General features: G+C 34.5%; 1 protein-coding gene across 1 annotated transcript in view; it reads right to left on the bottom strand.

Moving 5' to 3' along the window:
• LOC111056707 (Golgi apparatus protein 1) overlaps window positions 1-17574 on the bottom strand; it is a 32659-nt gene extending 15085 nt beyond the window's left edge. The window contains exons 1-6 of the mRNA XM_039422934.1: window positions 16791-17574; window positions 10995-11333; window positions 9163-9408; window positions 5009-5189; window positions 3481-3701; window positions 1002-1123 (exon numbers count right to left, since the gene is read on the bottom strand). Coding sequence (XP_039278868.1) covers window positions 1002-1123; window positions 3481-3701; window positions 5009-5189; window positions 9163-9408; window positions 10995-11333; window positions 16791-17090 — 1409 coding nt within the window. The 5' untranslated portion in view covers window positions 17091-17574. The remainder of the gene's footprint in view (window positions 1-1001; window positions 1124-3480; window positions 3702-5008; window positions 5190-9162; window positions 9409-10994; window positions 11334-16790) is intronic.
• Between the last annotated feature and the right edge of the window lie 476 nt (window positions 17575-18050).

The following is an 18050-nucleotide window of genomic DNA, read 5'->3' as shown; positions in this document are numbered from 1 at the left end:
TTATTTACGTCCACCCAAGCAAAGCATCACACATTGCTGACTTTTGTGAGGTAGGAAATCAACCAACTAGCCTATATGGTAACTACCGACCCCTTGGGTTGGAGAACTCGCTCATGAACTGATGTATTGTAATCTTTGAACCCTGCAACTTTTTATGATACAGCGTTGGTGAAAATCATGGAAAAAGGTAGTATTTCTTTTACAAGAATAATTTGACTTAGGTTTTATTGGGGGGTCCTATTTGAAATGAAAAATTACTCTGTCGCTTCAACATCTTTGACCCTCATATGAATCCAAATTCATTTCTTTTAATGAGAAGGTGGTCATGTGATACATGATTTCCACGAGAAAATGAATGACGAAAACCCAGATTGATATCTCAACCCGTATCATTTTGTTGATGTAAAATTTGTAAATTATGTTGTATATTAACCAACTGAAATCATGTGCCAGCGCATGAGGGACTGTTGGTGCGATAGCTCCCAAATAGCCTCAGCTGATGTTATGAATAAATAAATCGAAAAACTGTAGTAATTGCATGCAATGAATTCATCAGCTGACTAAACGATAAGTCACAACACATTTTTTATCATGCACTTTCAATGTTATTTTTATATCCTGAAAAAAGACGAAGAAGTGAGTCAATTTTGTTGCCCAACGAACTTGACCTGTAAAAAGGTTCGAAGAATACGTGTTCAAAATTTGAAGCTGATTGATAAATTATTTCTCAAGTTCTTGTAGAACATTCAAACAGACGGACAACGGCTTTGGCCTTCAGTAAGTCAAAAGTGAGAACTCGCTAACGCTCGTTCAAAAATATTTAAATAAAAATAGGTAAAAAAGCTACTCAGAGAGAGTAAACAGTGAACTTGACGAATCGAGAGCTGGACAAACTGAAAACTTAACGTACTGAAAACTTGATAAACTATCAACTTGACAAACTAAAAACTAGATGGACTGATAACTTGACGGAATAAGATATGGATAGAAGATATGTTCACCTTGCTTCTCCTTCTCGAATGTCTCTGCAGGCAATACTAACAACATGTTTGCAGGCCTCCTTCAACACAGGGTCCACGTTCCAATTCTCACCAGCATCGGTTTCTTTGATTAATGACTGCAACTAAAAATCGAATTGCCATATTGTAATTATTAAATTTATTTAATTTTGAATTAATACGGTACAAAATAAAGTAGAAGTGTAATGCAGTATTTTAATACGGCTACTTGAATGTTCAATTACTATATAAAATAATTACTAGTACCTACCTTTCTATATGACCACTTTGAATAAAAAATATAAAAAGGGTAGTAGTAATCTTCTATAATAATTAGTGATTCATGCGTAGAGTTAGGAAAATGCAGCAAATATTGTTAACAGTTGACTCATATATTGAATATAAATTAAAATAGCAGTTTTCGAAAAAGTTAATGGATCATGGAGATCATTAATGATTCCAATTGGCTACATAAATAAATCACAATAAGTGAAGAAATGATAACTCGGCAAATATTTTTTCGCCACACTGCACAGAAAGCAGCTGTTTTCCAGTCCCTACGTAGATCTGAAAGACCTTGTTTGCAGACGACGTGAGAAAAGGGTTTCTTTTCCGGTCTAGGCCAGAAAGTTGTCTCTTTCCAGCCGCTCATGGAAGTAGTTAATAAGTCATCCGCTAGATCGAAAAAGTGTCCACTTTCATCATCAACTGAATTCGCCATGATTTCAGTTCCAGTTTCGAATCAAACTAATTCGCTTCGCAACCAGTTTTATTCAATTATTTATTGTTGATTAGTGCATTCCGAATTTTCAAAAATGCTAAAAGATGACTGTGGTATTCCAAGTGAAATTTTAAAAGAATCTGAAATCCTGACTGCAAATCTTCTACCACTAAAATCAAGAGATAGGTACGATAGCTTAACGAGTATTCTTTATTTTGTATTCTTTATTTATTTTGTCTGCAATACCTGTAGTGTGGTGAAAAATATCGTTCGCACCACGGGCAAAAATGTTTTTCCAGCTCTCAATCTTTTCTAGTCCTCGGCCTACGGCCTCGGAATTGAAAACCGATTTCGAGCTGGAAAAATCTCATTTTCTGCTCTAGGTGCGAAATATACTATTTAATAACTAAACAGGAAATAAAAAAATAGATAAAACTTTTCGTAGAAGTTGGTGAATCATTCAGAAAGTTTGTGGCTTCTGCATCAATACAATTATTAAGATAACACCAACAATTTTCGGAAAAAAACAATCGTACGCTAATGAGTAAATTCTGGATGGGCGTGATGATCTCATCTTATTTTCCAATTGTTGTTATTGAAATAATATCATGCTCTTATCTGAACACTTTACTTATCTATAAACGAAACTGTTGAATATATTTAATTAATCAGGTATTCTCAAGAAAGACATTTAATTCTCTGGAAGTGAACTTTCAACGTTTTGTGTAGTTGAGAAGTTGATATTGTAGTAATTATTCATATTAAATAGATAAAAATACTAAGAAGTTACACAGAAAATCTTTGGTTTTGACAACTTCTTAGTATGAACTTTTAACAGTGCAAAATTCACATATACTTATACAGCCAATTCTTAATGATATCAGAACATTAATTTAATATTGTTGATGTATCATAACTGTATGGTAATATACAGTATGGTAGCATTGCATTTCCAAGTCAAATCCTAGCTAGCGCCCATAGCGGTGGGTACTGTCAAGGTGATCAAGATGACACAAGGTGGCACAATCCCGTGATGCATTGAAAAATCGCCATTTTATGGGGTTCTAGTTCACCAATTTTCAAATTTATCAGCTGTTATTGAACAACATGATGTGTTATTTTGTTCAAGGGATATTGCATGGCTTTGAATTGTAAGATAAATTTTTCCAACAGAATAATAATATTTAGATTCCAACTAGGAACTGAATTGTTGTTTTTTAGATTTAATTGATCGGGAACTTTAAACTCTTTTTGGCCTCGCATGTTTCTGTCTTGTCCCAATAACTTATGAATCATAATCCTTGAGTTACAAGAATAAGAACAATTTTTAATAATAAATAAATGAATAATTGAAGCATTTATTATTGAAATTTCATTATTAAAAATTTGAAAACCTGAATTCACATATTATCTGAACTAGAATATTGTTTTTAAAATGCATAATTTTGTTACGAGCAAACTGAATTGGATTGGATTTTCAAATGTACCGCCATGAAGACCCCCTAAAATGGTCGCTCCATAAGGAACGTAAGTGTCATGACCTGTATCTCACGAGATACAAATTTGTAGCATGTTCTTTTTGATTCAATAGAGTAATTTTCAAAAAGACTTTTAGTTTAATCGCAATCCTAACTTATTAAATAGTTGGGTATTCACTTCCTAAATAGATGTGCATCCTAATTTATATAGATGTAAGAGTTGAGAAAACTACGAACAGCGACAAAAATCGTAAAAATAGTAATGGTTTATTAAATGACTTACAGCCACTTGGCATGAGTCGGAAACCCTTCCTTTCTTTCGTTTATAGCGGGAATGCTCTAGAAGACAATGTATGGTCTTGCCCAGCTCAAGGTCTCCTCCGCAAAGTTGTGGAATATCTTTTGAACAGCTGGAGACGATCTCTGGCGAGAGACGGTAATCTTCCAACAGCATTTTCCTGTGCTCCATCATCTCGCCTTGACACTCATGACTCACTTTGCTCCCTGAAAAAAGAAAAATGATTTATTCTTATGTCTTTTATTGACAGAGAGATCCAGAACATCCGATTCTGGCACACCCTATTACACAAGGTCACTCATATAAACACTTGAATTTACAGGTTACATATTTTAAAAAGGGTAGAGAAAAACCTTTATAAACTTTGTCTTTCTAGTATGAAGAGTGAATTTACAGGTTAAATATTATAAAAAGGGTAGAGAAAAACATTTATAAACTTTGTCTTTCTGGTATGAAGAGTGAATTTACAGGTTACATATTATAAAAAGGTGGAGAAACACATTCATATCCTTTTGTCTTTCTAATATGAAGAGTTATTTACTAATATGAGCGTATAATATCAAAAGAATCAACTTTCTATTGAATAAAAAGACTAAGAGATTGTCAAAAACCACAGATTTATTTTTATTTGCTGTATTTATATTTTTTCGACAATTTTCTTAGTCTTTTTCATTCAATATGAATAATTACCACAATATCAACTTCTCAACTACACAAAAAATCAACTTTCTAATTTCAAATAGAGCTATAAAACTATGATAAAGCTATATTTCCCTTTTCTCGGTATTATTGATTTCTTATTTCGAAAGGGTTGTAATAGTAATGACACACTCCAATTCAGGGACCCACCACAGGAGGTGTTCAGCTTCACAAAACAATGTAAACGAATTCCATGAGTCAAAGTAATATTACTTCTATTCAATTTGATTTACTAGAAACTCTATTAACTAAGTAAAATAATACAATATTAAGATAGAATCTACAATTAAAAAGTGTGATACGACAACACCATTTAGAATTTCTTTGAGACATTGACACGCTAGGGAGAACCGAGAATTTATTGTATTTTTTAACCTTACAGTTGTGTTGTGAGTGATGTTGAGGTACTTTTCCATAATGAAAACACAAATTGAAATTGTCAACCACTTTTAAACAGCTGAAGATGTGGCTAATAAAGCCACGAAACCAGGTTCTGTGTATAATATTATATATCATAATAATAACAGTGGTTGACAATTTCAATTTATGTTTTCATTATTATATTGTCTTCTAATAAGTGAACTAAAATTCAATGTACCGTAATTTATGCATTATTTATGATAGATTTATATAGAAGAATGAATGTTATTAAAAATTTATTTAATATACCTATTTATATTGTATTTATCAATCCGGGAATGTTAAACTCAATTAGAATTTCGAGTTGACTTAGATAATTAAGATTCATATAGCGTGCTATCAACAATGGAATAAATTATGGAGATATATTTGATGAGCTACTCTGAATACTTACCATTCTTCATATTGTTCTCGAGGCAAAGCAGTATTTGAGCAAGTCGAATGTCTCTATCGTCAGAGACTGATCGCCTACAACGAAACTGCTTTATGTAGTCTCTGCATGATCTAGCCAAGCCTTTACTGACCCGATAGTCTTGTGAGATCATTTTCTCGTGTTTGAAAAGCTGCATTTCACACTGAAAATGTACGATAAATTTTGTTATTCATCAAATAACGTTTAGGGCCAGTTTCCAAGCTCGAGATTTAGCTCAGTTCTAGACTTTAAACAGCTGGAGTCAGATAATTGGCTTTCCTAAACGGGGCGTAGTCGCAGTTAATATGATAATATTTTATTATCTCACTTCTATAATTGTAAACTTTTTCCTTGACGAAATGAAATATTCCTAAATAATGCAAAATAGCTGAAACTTTACACTATTTTCTCTTTATTTTATTTTGTGTTCAATTTTCTAGTTTTTGCGACTAAGCCCCGTTTCGGAAAGCCAATTTTCTGAATCCAGCTGTTCAAAGCCTATAACTTAGCTGAATCCCGAGCTCGGAAACCGGCCCTAGTTCTAAGAGGAATTCAAGGCCACATCTTCATTACATGATTCACCAAGAGAGATTCATTCAACTGGAGGCCATTGGGAAAAGAATTAAAAATGGCATTCAATTTGTCTTTTTAGAAATGTATCTTGTTTTATTGTCTTAAAATCAGTGTAACTGTTATTGTTTTTTACATTGTATTTTTGTGTTGTGAATAAATTAAATTGAATTGAATCATTGGATGATAATTGAATCGTTTGTATACATAAGAGAAAAACTTCTCAGGAAGTGATTTCACAATAACTTCACTTATTAAAAAAAAACTTTTTCAAATCAACATGATGGTTGATTTGGTAACGTATTGGTCTGACCACAAGTCCGGATGAAGTCATCAATTATTGATGAAATCCACTCACTCGATAATACCTACCTGACCTGAAATCCTAAAATTTTGATGCATTACCATGCCAAGGTTGGTGGCGATAAAACAGATTAGTTGTATCTACATTACGGTATTTCCAATCCTATACTATTAAACGAGCAATATCTGTTTATATGTTTGTATTTCACCGGATCTCGAAAACGGCTCTAACGATTCTCACGAAATTTAGAACATAGCCTAGTAGGTTTTTAATATGAAAATTCGATTGCACTAGGTCTCATCCCTAGGATAACTCGCTGAAAGACACTAAAAGGATAATTATTATTCATCCTCGGAAAAACAGCAGATAATAATAATTTCGTCGTCTGTTGATGATGCAAGTGAGTGAGCGAGTTCATGTGTGTGGGAATGTGTCAACATTTTGACTCAGCTGTTGAACTTTTGTAATCATTAAATCAGGTACTTAGTGCCGGTTGCAAAAAAGACGGGTTATTTTCAATCCTGATTAATGCCAGTAGATCCATCTTTTTGAAATGGTCTTCTCCGATTTGGTTCACGTGAAATTAATCAGGATTGAAATTTAACCGGCTTTTGTGCAACCGGGCCTTTGTGAGGGAAATTTTTGCATTCCTCTGGGAATTAAACTCATGTATGAGCCACAGTAGAGTTCGTAGCTGATTTTAAGTTGCACAAGAGAAAAGAGCGCAATAAATACTAATATTGTAATTATCAAGTACTAAGTTTGTCATTACTTTATTAAGCACAAATACTAAGATTGTGTGCTGGGCACTCTCTTTAATTCAGGCCTTTTCCCACGTTATAATAGTAAATTTAATACGCAATAGACTAGAGCCATTATTGTAAGTGAGTTAGCGAAATAAATTATTTTCTCTCTCTATTATGAACGGCCATGACTTCGAGTTTCCCATGATAGATATTTAAAAATTGTGGCTCCGAGTCGTCGAGGAATGTAGATTATGGAATTATCTCTAAAACTTAGCCTTCTTGTCGCGACATAAAATGCGATAAGTTGGAAAACAGCAAGCATTGAAATTATAACAAACTACCGATTTTGCAGTTACTATTTGGTCCAAAGGCTGTAGAAGCCACGCGACGATTGGTCAAATTGATTCCATTCGCCCAATAGGAGACCTGTTTCTAAATACAGTAGTGGGGATTCCCCAGTCGAGAGACCAGATTACGTTCCGGAGGACACTTTGCTAGGAGCACTACGAGAGTAAAGATGTAGTCACTATGTTTCCCCCTTTTTGGGCAGGTTTATAAGTTTATTTCAGTAGTTAATGTAGGAGCAAGTTTATTTTTTATTAATGTTTAAATTTACTAGTAGTGCCATGTCCTGAAAGGTTTAATTGTGTTTCTTCATCATGTACGAATAATTGTTTCTTCAAATAACCGCTAAGGTACGTAAAATAAGGTTAAAATATAATTTAGGGAATTTTCAATCAATTTTGAAACTTCCATAAGAGTATTGAATTAATTAAGCCTGTTATTTTTCAAGTTAATAATATTGATTGAGAATAATCCTTTTGATTTTATTAGTGATGGAAGATACTTATAAATTTTTTCTACAGAAGTATGGAAAGTTTTCAGTTACGTTACATTTGAGTTATTGTTTCTGGAGATATATTATCGTAGAGTATTGCTGCAAGTCAGGAAGATAGCCTTTAAATTGGAATGAAACTTTTAAGAATTGTTCATATTGAGTTTATGACATTTTTTAATTTATATTTTTCAGACTCTGTTTTCTTATGTCATTAAGGCTTTTGAATGATTTAGTAAATTTTTTATGATAGAAATCTTAATAGATGAAGAAGAAAGTTTTTCTTCTCCAGGAAATTAATATTAATGAATGTTCAAATTTTAATATTTTTTTCTTTTATTGTGTTATAAAGTGTCTTGTTTTATTAGGTGATAAATTCATAATTTCAGTTGATACTAGTTTTTGGACTTGTATTTGTAGGTAAATCAAATCATAAACTCTGGAATGTTCATTTTTAATTAAGGTTCTGAGCAGTTTTGGGCAAATGCCCGTTATTTACACTTGGATTGCGTCCTAAAGTTCATAATTAATAAATAAAATAAATGTTGGCTAGCGCACAAGTTTCCAACAATACTAGCCGAGCTACTATATGAAAAATTATATTTGATTTTGCAAACCAAACGAAAAATATCATAAAAGTTAACATCATAATTAATGAAGTATTCATTTTTCTAAAAGCATTATATTAATTTATTACGAGTGTTTTCATAAAGTTGCATTGTAGATTAATGACACTCTGGCAAGTAAATTTGTTTTAAATCTGTTAAATTTTGAGAAGGAAATCAGAACGTCAAGATAAAATCTAAATTAAATAACAGAATAAACTCCTGTTTTAGCTTTTGATGAATTGTAGGAAGAGTTAGAAATTAATGCTGTAATACATTTATTTACAGCGGTTCATGTGTGTCCCCAAACCAACTTCTTGTACTACCACCCCTTTGGTTCCGCAACTTTATGTAAAACCGCTTCAAGACACCCGTTCAGACGACAGGTCTAGGGACGTAAGAGGACGTCGCCGTCAAGCCAAATTCAACCGGTAAAAGCTCACCGCCAAAAACAAGGTACTGTAACCCCGACGATAAAGCAACGTACAAACCAACGAAAGTGCAGTGTAGTGAAACAAAGGTTCATTCGAGAATGTCAATAAAAAGTGGGGATTCAAAATTATTATGAAATGGGTTATATGGGTTACTATCGACGAAATTTGGGTTCAACGGGTTTTTTTCTTTCTTGAGTAATTTCATGTTGAAATTGATTGGTTATTTTATGACTGATCTTGTTTGGTTTTGTGACGTATTGCTATCTAAACGGGGATAGTAATGCGCCCCCCGAATCAGATGAAGAATGTCAACAAAGTAACATGATATTGTTGTTTCTGTTGTTCGATTTTAGTTGCCAATGTTTATTGAATCTGTTTGTATTTTTCAATTATTTCAAATTGTAGTGATTTTCTATAGTATAAACCTATTAAATCAGGCATGGCAAGATTAATTGAAGTTTTCTTGACTCTAGCCCGTTCACCTGCATGAATTAGGTATAGACTCAGGTATTTTCTAGATGTGTCGGCCTATTTCTAAATTCTAAATTATATTCAAAATTATCTTCTTTGGCACAATTGCCATTATTGTATATTAAAGAGATACCTCATAACAATATTGTAAGAATGGTAAACATACTGTACCTTCTCAGACATAGCCTTATCCATCTTATGCTGCATGAGACACCTGTAGATCTGGCCATTGCCTGGTTTTATGTCCTGACAGAACCGTTGTATCTCTTCACTGCATGCCGCATATAACAGTCGATCGAATCGCACGTCACTCTCCTGCACACTGGACAAGTGAAGAACCTGCTTCTTGCAATCACTACTCTTGATTACGTCTATTTGTTGTTGTAAGCAATTCAATGTTCTGCCTTGAGAAAATCCCTAAAAATGATACGAAAGCAAACAATATCATACTAGAAGTTTAGAAAAACCAAAATTGATTATAGTAGGCTACTTGATTTAATATGAATAAAAATTGTGTTCAATGAAATCAACTTAAATAGTAAAAAACTAATACTAAACTAAAAATGATTAAAACTTTAATGACTAAAACTTTGATGAAAAAAGTTTTGACTAAAACTTTGATGAAAAAAGTTTTTACTAAAACTTTGATGAAACTAATGATTAAAACTTAAGTGACTAAAAATTACTTTAGTCCTTTAATAAACTAGAAATGATTTCTTGAATGGTAACAACAAACTCTCACAATAACTTACATAGGCAGAATATCATCCTTATTATGCTGGAGAAAGCATAATCGAGAAAACTATCGTAGAGAATTGTAAAATACAAAGAAATGTAAATTCTATTACGAATTGAAACATGTAAAACCAATCAATTCTCTGCATGATATACTACATTCTTGTTTACAGTTAAAAGAACTCTTCTTAATTTTGGCTTAAGTGGTTTTTTTTCACTTTCCCTCTTCGTCTTATGACGAGTTGTTTCCATGTGTAAAGCCTGTATGGTCTAAAATTCTCAATATTTAATCAATATTGGCAATTACTTGGACATCATTTTCAACTGCAACATTTCAATGTTATAAAGACCATTAATAGTTAGGAGCTTGTAAGTTGTGTTAACAGAACGGTGTGTTTGAGACTAAACGTTGCTATGGTATCCGAGCATACGTTTTATAAAAGACAAGAGAGAAAACTAAATACATAATAAACCCAATCCTCAACAACTAAGACACATTAGACTACATGTTCTCGAAATACAAATTGCCTATAGTAAATTAGACCTGATTTAGTAGATATTAATATCAGTCTATATGTTTAGTACTCTCAAATCTAAATTAATAGATATCCAACATGAATCTAATGATGGTTTATGATCAACAACGGACATATTTATATTAACTTCTATTATACAGAGTTATCATAAAAGAACGGTGCGGTTTCGAACATGGTTTAAAGAAAAACCAAATTACTTACAGTTGATGTTGTTTATTCATCTAATTTGTCGTCTCAGGCAGTTTTTTTTACATAATTGATGAATTTAATAATGTGCGCCTTTAGTCGTTCGACAAAATATCCAAACGATAATCAATTTCTCTCCAAACATTCTCTAACATTTCATTGGTTATGGTTGTCATTGCTTCATTAATCCTGTTTTTAAGTGGTTCAGGTAGATTTTTTCTTGTAAATTTACATCAAAAACATTGTTTATTCACAAGAAATCGCGAACTGAACCACTTTAAAACAGGATTAAAGAACCAATGACAACCATAATCGAAGAAATGTTATCGAATGTTAAGAGAGAAATTTATTATCGTTTGGACATTTGTCGAGCGACTAAGGGCGCACTTATTGAAAGTTATTAATCATGTAAAAAACTGTTTCAGACGACAAATTAGGTGAATAAAAAACATTAACTGTAAGTAATTTGGTTTTTCTTTAAACAATGTTCGAAACCGCACCATTCTTTTATGATCTGTATTTCAATTCATTTAGATTTATACTTACTTCATTATTTTGATGGACTCTTCCACATGAGAGCCTTTCAATATCGTTTGTACAGATTTCTGTGAAATCAGATAGAAGTCTGAAATCGATGAATGCTACTAACTGGATCTGATGTATAAAGTTTTGGCACACAGCATCCTTTACAATATCTAGATTTTCAACTAGACAGGCGAAAAAACTGGCTTTCTTTTCAATAACATCTTTACAGTTCTTTGTCAACTGATTCCAGTCATCGTCGCCGCATTTAGAATTTCTCAAGTTGTCCAGATGATCAGAATCTCTCAAGTCAGTTGTATGTTTCCACACAACATGTTGACAGTCCGTCGATAATTCGTCAGCCTGCAAAAGTATATAAGACGTTTATAGGATTAATCAAGTTTATTTCTTACACAATAAATAATCAGGTAACAGTAACGCATATCCGAAATTGCTGGATGGAAACTATCTGAAAATCTAAATAATAATGGACTTGAGGAGGCTGGAGTGTGGATTTCATAAATCAAGTTGTGTATGAATGAGGGGAAGAGTCAGAATCTCCTGTGGGTACACTGACGTGTGATCCACCTCCCTTTGGCGGACAAAAAGTTAATACTCATAGGAGCGGCATGTGAGCATGGTTAGCAGTCGCCTATCAAAGGTGACGTATGTGATGCGAAAGCTGAAGAGGTGAGTACCCACCAGGTACCTACTAACAGTCTATCACGGCCTCTTCCACAGTCACATCAACTATGGCATTGTAATCTGGGGCCACGTAGCAACATGTGAAAGAATTCTCCTGCTGCAGAAAAAAGTTCTTTGCATTATCAGTGGTGCACCTCGCCTTGAACTTGTTGACCCATCTTTAGAAGACTGCAAGTGCTAACTGTCTTCAATGGTAAACCCTCCAGCCAAAAGCTATTTGTCAGCGGATGATCTGTGTGTTTTTCTGAGCTTACCCGCAGTAGTTTCCTTGAGTCAAGCATCCCAGGACTTGGCTGATTCGATTGAGAGCTGGTGTAAATCAAATTGATTATGTGTCAACTCTGATAAAGTTCAGGACTTGATTATCAGTTATAATAGAAGACTCACTATCAATGAGGAAAAAGATGCAACGTTTCTGGGCTTTACCCTTGACATTTGCCTAAGTTGGTCCCAGGAGCTTGTTGCTAGCAAGCTGAATAAGGGAGTCTTCTTAATTAAAAAACTGCGGTCATATTTATGTCAGTTTTGATGTTTTAAAAGTGATTTATTATGCTCACATCCAGTACCATTTGTCATATGGCACCATTCTTTGGGGTTCCAGACCTTACAGTGTAGTAGACTTTTTAGAATACAGAGAAAGGGTATCAGACTGATTTGTGGGCTTCCTAAGCGAGCACAGTGTGAAGAGCATTTTTAAACTTTTAGAAATATTGACTCTACCTTCAATATTTGTTCAACAGAGCCAATTTTATGTGAAAGAGGATTCGGAGAGGTTTGTGGAACAGGCGATAGTTCATAGCCATTACACTAGAAATAAGGGCTAACCCTTTAAACAAGATTGGAGATTTTTATACATTAGCTAGGAATATCTCAAGCCGCTAGTTAATGTAATTCTTTCCCGTGAAGCTATGTGACACTGGTAGTCTCTCATATTGTGCCGTTCATACACTCTCAGCCCAACAAAACAGTAAAATTCGATAATAATCATCAGTAATCGGCTTGAGATAACAGTAAAAGTTGCGACATAAACGCCCTATACCATGGGATATCTACTTACGCTATTGTTTCTCTATGGTATAACTTACTGATGTAATATAGGCATATTTGTATTTTGTATCGTATATTATTTTGTATAATTAACTCTTGTATTGTATCTGAAGAAATGTTTGAAATGTTTTTATTGGCAGAAATGAAAAATATATTAAAAATACATTATAAAAGCAATACAAATTTTGCAACATGGGAAAATACTAGGCCTATTACAAAATAAAATGAAATTCAAATTGAGTATTTGCATTTCGAGGTACGGTAATAAACTTGTTTGAGATGGTGATATAGAAATCGATTACAAAATAAGACATCAAATATGGCTGCAATAAAGAATTTATTCTATTCAGCCAATACATCTACAGCCCATTGCTGCAGCTAAGGGAGGAACTCCACAGGGTTCTGCCTTTTCACTGTATCAGGCTGATGGTACAGCTGCGACTTGCCACGAGAAGACAATTCAACCTCACAAGCAGGGGCAACATCCATAAGATCAGTGGATTTGACTGTCTAAAGTGCAATCAATGATTTGAGGAACTATGATTTTTTTCTGTTGATTGTACTGTAATTGTAATGAGTGTAATATTGATAAAATTATCCATTTAAGATAATATTCTCATGAACTCTTTAGATTAGCATGTTATTAATATTTTCTGTCATGATTTGTTTGCTTTTGTAATTGAATTTTGTGAATATTGCCAACCTGCTATAGGATCATTTTCTAAAAAGCAACTGTATTAAATAAAATAAACTTCACAGATTTCAGGAAAGAGGTCAATCGCATCAGCACAACACCAGGAGGCGCACTGATATCATCCAGCCATGTTCCAGACTGTCGTGTTCACATAGCAGCTATTCCATTTATGCATTACAAATTTACAATGGACTACCACAAAATTTCCGCGAGGACCTCCAGTTGAGTGGTTTTAAGAGGTTGTTGTTACGTGGGAAACTTGTTAGTGTGTCATTGTATGGTATTAATCAGGCACGGCCCTAGGGACTTTGCCGCCCTGGGCGAGATCGGCAACTGCCGCCCCCCCCGCAAGTATCCCGTCTTTAATTGTTAATACCGGGTTCAATTGTTAATTCCCTCCTTGAACGATCGCCTAACGCCGGTTACACATAGGGCGGTTTTTGCCGGGGCGGTAATTTCGCCGTCGCCGCCGTTCGAGCAGTAGTCTATGGACTTGAATTGAAGCTTACACACTGGGCGGCAGAAACGCCGCGCGGCTATATTGCCGTTGGCGGCAGCTGTGCAGCCGTCCACTGCTACTGCGGCTAACGGTGTTTTTGCCGCTCTTGTCTACGCAGTGGCGTACGTGACCAAATGGGCGTTAACACATTTGGCGGTTGTCTACCGTCGCCGCTGATCAGTCGTCTTTCCCAGTTGCTCCAAGTCAGAGGTCTTTGAAAATCAGCCTTTTAATTTGTGTTATGTTGTAAAGTTTGTAAGTTGTTTATAACATTCATTTATTGTTTTTAAGTGTTTGTGGTTGACGAGTGTGAGAAAATTAAGTTAATAGACAATGAGTTGTTAATATCATTTGTAGAACAGAGGCCAGTTTTGTGGGACAAAACCCTCGACATATTTAAGGATCGAGATGCAACAAGAAATGCGTGGAAGGAAGTGTGTATGGAGATTAGGGGTATTTAGAAACTCAGGAAGACAAGGAAAAAACTGTAATATGTTGTATATCGCTGTCGATTTAATAAAAACGTTCATTTCAATGAATCCAAGCAAAGCGATTCCTCTGCTTTCTTCTTTTCCTTCGACGGTACAACAAAAGTGGTAAAAGTTGTTGCCTTTCCATTTTAAGTTAAACACTTGATAATATATACTTTTGAAAAATGTGCAAAATACAATTAACTGAACACTCATGAAACAGAGAAGTTACAACACATTTGCGATGAAGAACTACAAGAATTATTTTGGCTACTTATCATACGTGGCGGTAATTTTGCCGCTCGATGTTTGGCGGTATTTTTTCCGCTGAATGTGTAAGTTCGACTTTTTTTCGAGGCGCCGCGGCAGAAACCGCCCAGTGTGCAACCAGCGTTACTATTGTGTCTCCGCTGTGATGCGACACCAAAGAGTCTCAGTAAACTCTAAAAAATTATGTTTAACAATATTTATTGACATTTGAACAAATATTTGACAAATACAAATATTGGGGAACAGTAAAGTCCAGTCAATATAGACATAAAAATGGGGATTTGCTTGCAATTTATATCGTAGTTCTGATTTTTTAATATTTTATTTGGATACATGAAAGAAGTTCAGAACCAAATTCTTCATGTAAAATTCCCTTATGCTAATACAGACAGGCGAAAAAACTGGCTTTCTTTTCAATAACATCTTTACAGTTCTTTGTTAACTGATTCCAGTCATCGTCACCGCATTTAGAATTTCTTAAATTGTCCAGATGATCAGAATCTCTCAAGTCAGTTGTATGCTTCCACACAACATGTTGACACTCCGTCGATAATTCGTCAGCCTGCAAAAGTATACTAGACGTTTATAGGATTATTCAAATTAATTTCTTACACAATAAATAATCACATGTAACAGTAGCGCATAGCCGAAATTTCTGGATGGAAACTATCTGAAAATCTGAATAATAATGGGCTTGTGGAGGCTGGAGTGTGGATTTCATCAAACAAGTTGTGTATGAGGTAAAGAGCCACATTTTCTCGAATTTCGAGCTTATTTTCAAATTTAGGTGAAAATGTTACTGAACATTACTTGTAGAGATTTTCATGCCCAATCTATTCCACTTGAATTTTTTTGTTTAAATAGTATCTGAAGCCTGATAATTGGGAATCTAAAATCGAACTTTGCATAGATGGGGCGGAGCTCCTGAAATTTTTACAGATATGGGACTTGTGGCAGTTAATAGAGCTCACCAATGACTATTTTAGGTATAAATTTGATCAAAATAGTTGAAGCCGTTTTTGTGAAAATCGCGAAAAACCCTGTTTTTGACATCATTATCGCCATTTTAGCCGCCATCTTGAATTGGATTTGTTCAAAATTGTTCGTGTCGGATCCTTATATTGTAGATTAAATATATTGTAAATTTCAAGTCATTCCGTTAATTGGGAGATGAGATATCGTGTACACAGACGCACATACACTCATACACACACACACACACATACATACCAATACCCAAAAACCACTTTTTTGGACTCAGGGGACCTCGAAACTCATAGAAATTTAGAAATTGGGATACCTTAATTTTTTCGGAAAGCAATACTTTCCTTACCTTTGGTAATAGGGCAAGGAAAGTAAAAAACCTCCATTTGGTGGTTTCAAGAGGTTGTTACGTGGGAAACTTGTTAGTGTGTCATTGTATGGTATTAATGATGGTGAGATGGCAGTTTCTTCAAGTTATTTTGATCCTCACGTCTTCTAATGCTATTTTCATGAAATTTGTGTTTCAGTTATATAACTTTTATTATTGACGAAATGTATCCAACTAGAGGCTGGTCAACGATTGATTGAATTAAACTTACTATGTTTGACTATAACACTATGACTCGTATTAAATTACGCCACCAGTAGGTTGCAAGAGAGCAGAGAGCGGGTTGAATCAGTGGTCGCGGTGATAAGCTATCGCTTACATAAGTTGAGAATCATGCGCCTGGTACTCCCGTCGGAAGAGTGACCGCTTGAGACAACTCTTCTAAATAGGATTCATGAGTTGCAAAATCGCTTCCCGGTAGTTTGAAACCCCCTAAACCTGTAGGTCCATTCATCTCACATCTTCATCCACCTGATTACCATCGCACCAGCCTTGAGCCCATTTGGGCATTACCCTCAGCAAAAAATAAATAAATAAATAACCATAGGCGGCCGTTTGTAAAGCATGCTGGAATACCGGAATTGGTGCCCGGACTGACGACCAGTTTGAAACACCAGAGTCGCCCAAATCTGGTATTTCAGCTGGATCACACGGCTTTATGTGTAATTGTAATGAGCGCAATAAGAACTACTTATTGCTCCGCGACTCGATCGGGCACTTTGAAACCAACATATTGAAATGAATAATCTGGCATAAGACTTACCTTATTGGACTGTATACAAATCAAAACTGACAAATCATCTGCATCTGGCTTTAAATTTGTGCACAATCTTGTCAATTCTTTCATACATTTTGGTTCATTGAGTAAGGAAACCGACTTTTCAAGAACACTAGCACGTTTAAATTTATGAACAAGATTGGAGGTTCCATCTTCTAATTGGTGGTTCAAAAAGTCTGAATGAACTGATTCTTTTGAAATTTCACCATTGGCATTATCGTAGCCGGTAAAAACACTTGAAAGTAATTCTATGAAAACTAAATTAATTACACGCTTCCAATTCATTTTTACTTGATAACATTCAAATATTCTTCAAGTAAAGCACTCTGGTTCTATTCGGTGGGTGAGAATAACCATCAGAATCAGCAAAGGCTATTCAATAAAATATACAACTGAAAATAAGAATTCACACTTGGTGCAACAACGAACTATGCTCATTGGATCACTTTATAGACAACTGATAATAACTCAGAAGTAAATAAAATACCGTACATGAATGTAGGTACCAAATTATCAGAATTACAACATTTCTTGCTTATTTACAAACTTTGATCACTCGTCTGCAATGCTCAAATACAAAATGCGATTCGGCTCTCAAAAAGTAAAGATAGGTTGGAAACTTGGTAATCATGTATTATTTGCACTGATGTGTATTATTGCAGTGAGGCGAGAGCTATGTAGTGTTTCGTATAAAAGCGTGGGGATTATAATTCACAAATAATCGGAGCTTGCATTTTCCTCGTCTTCAAAATCAGTATGCTCTGCAGATGCTACGCAGACTCGCAGACTTTGAGCTCTGACGGAGAGAACAGAAAATGAGTATAGAACTGAGCAGGATGGACTAATAGAGTGGTACTCAAATTCAATATCGAGAATGTTTAAAAAACTACCCATACCCATAGCAAGAGTATCACTGAGGTAACATTAGTGATTCCCTGAATACTTTAACAAAAAGTCAATATACTAGAAATTGTTCCTACATACAGAGCAGCAATCTTCAGTATTGTGCGGGTCACATTGAAAATAACTTACTCTGCTGTATTTGAAATTGTTTTCTTACTATAACAGATGTTTTATTTTTAACTAGAAGTTCTGTGAACAGTAGACCTCGCGCTCAGTAAGTTACATTGACCTGTTGTTATGTTTTCTCAAAGATTAATAAATAATTTATCAATTTAAAATGCCTAGAAAAAGTCCTAAATAAAATAAAAATATGGAGCTTTCTGTCCTATTGTACCGTGACGT

The sequence above is a fragment of the Nilaparvata lugens genome, chromosome 3, assembly GCF_014356525.2.
Source record: "Nilaparvata lugens isolate BPH chromosome 3, ASM1435652v1, whole genome shotgun sequence".
Lineage (NCBI taxonomy): Eukaryota > Metazoa > Arthropoda > Insecta > Hemiptera > Delphacidae > Nilaparvata > Nilaparvata lugens.
The sequence above is the reverse complement of the archived record's forward strand: the minus strand, read 5'-3'. Positions and strand labels throughout refer to the sequence as shown.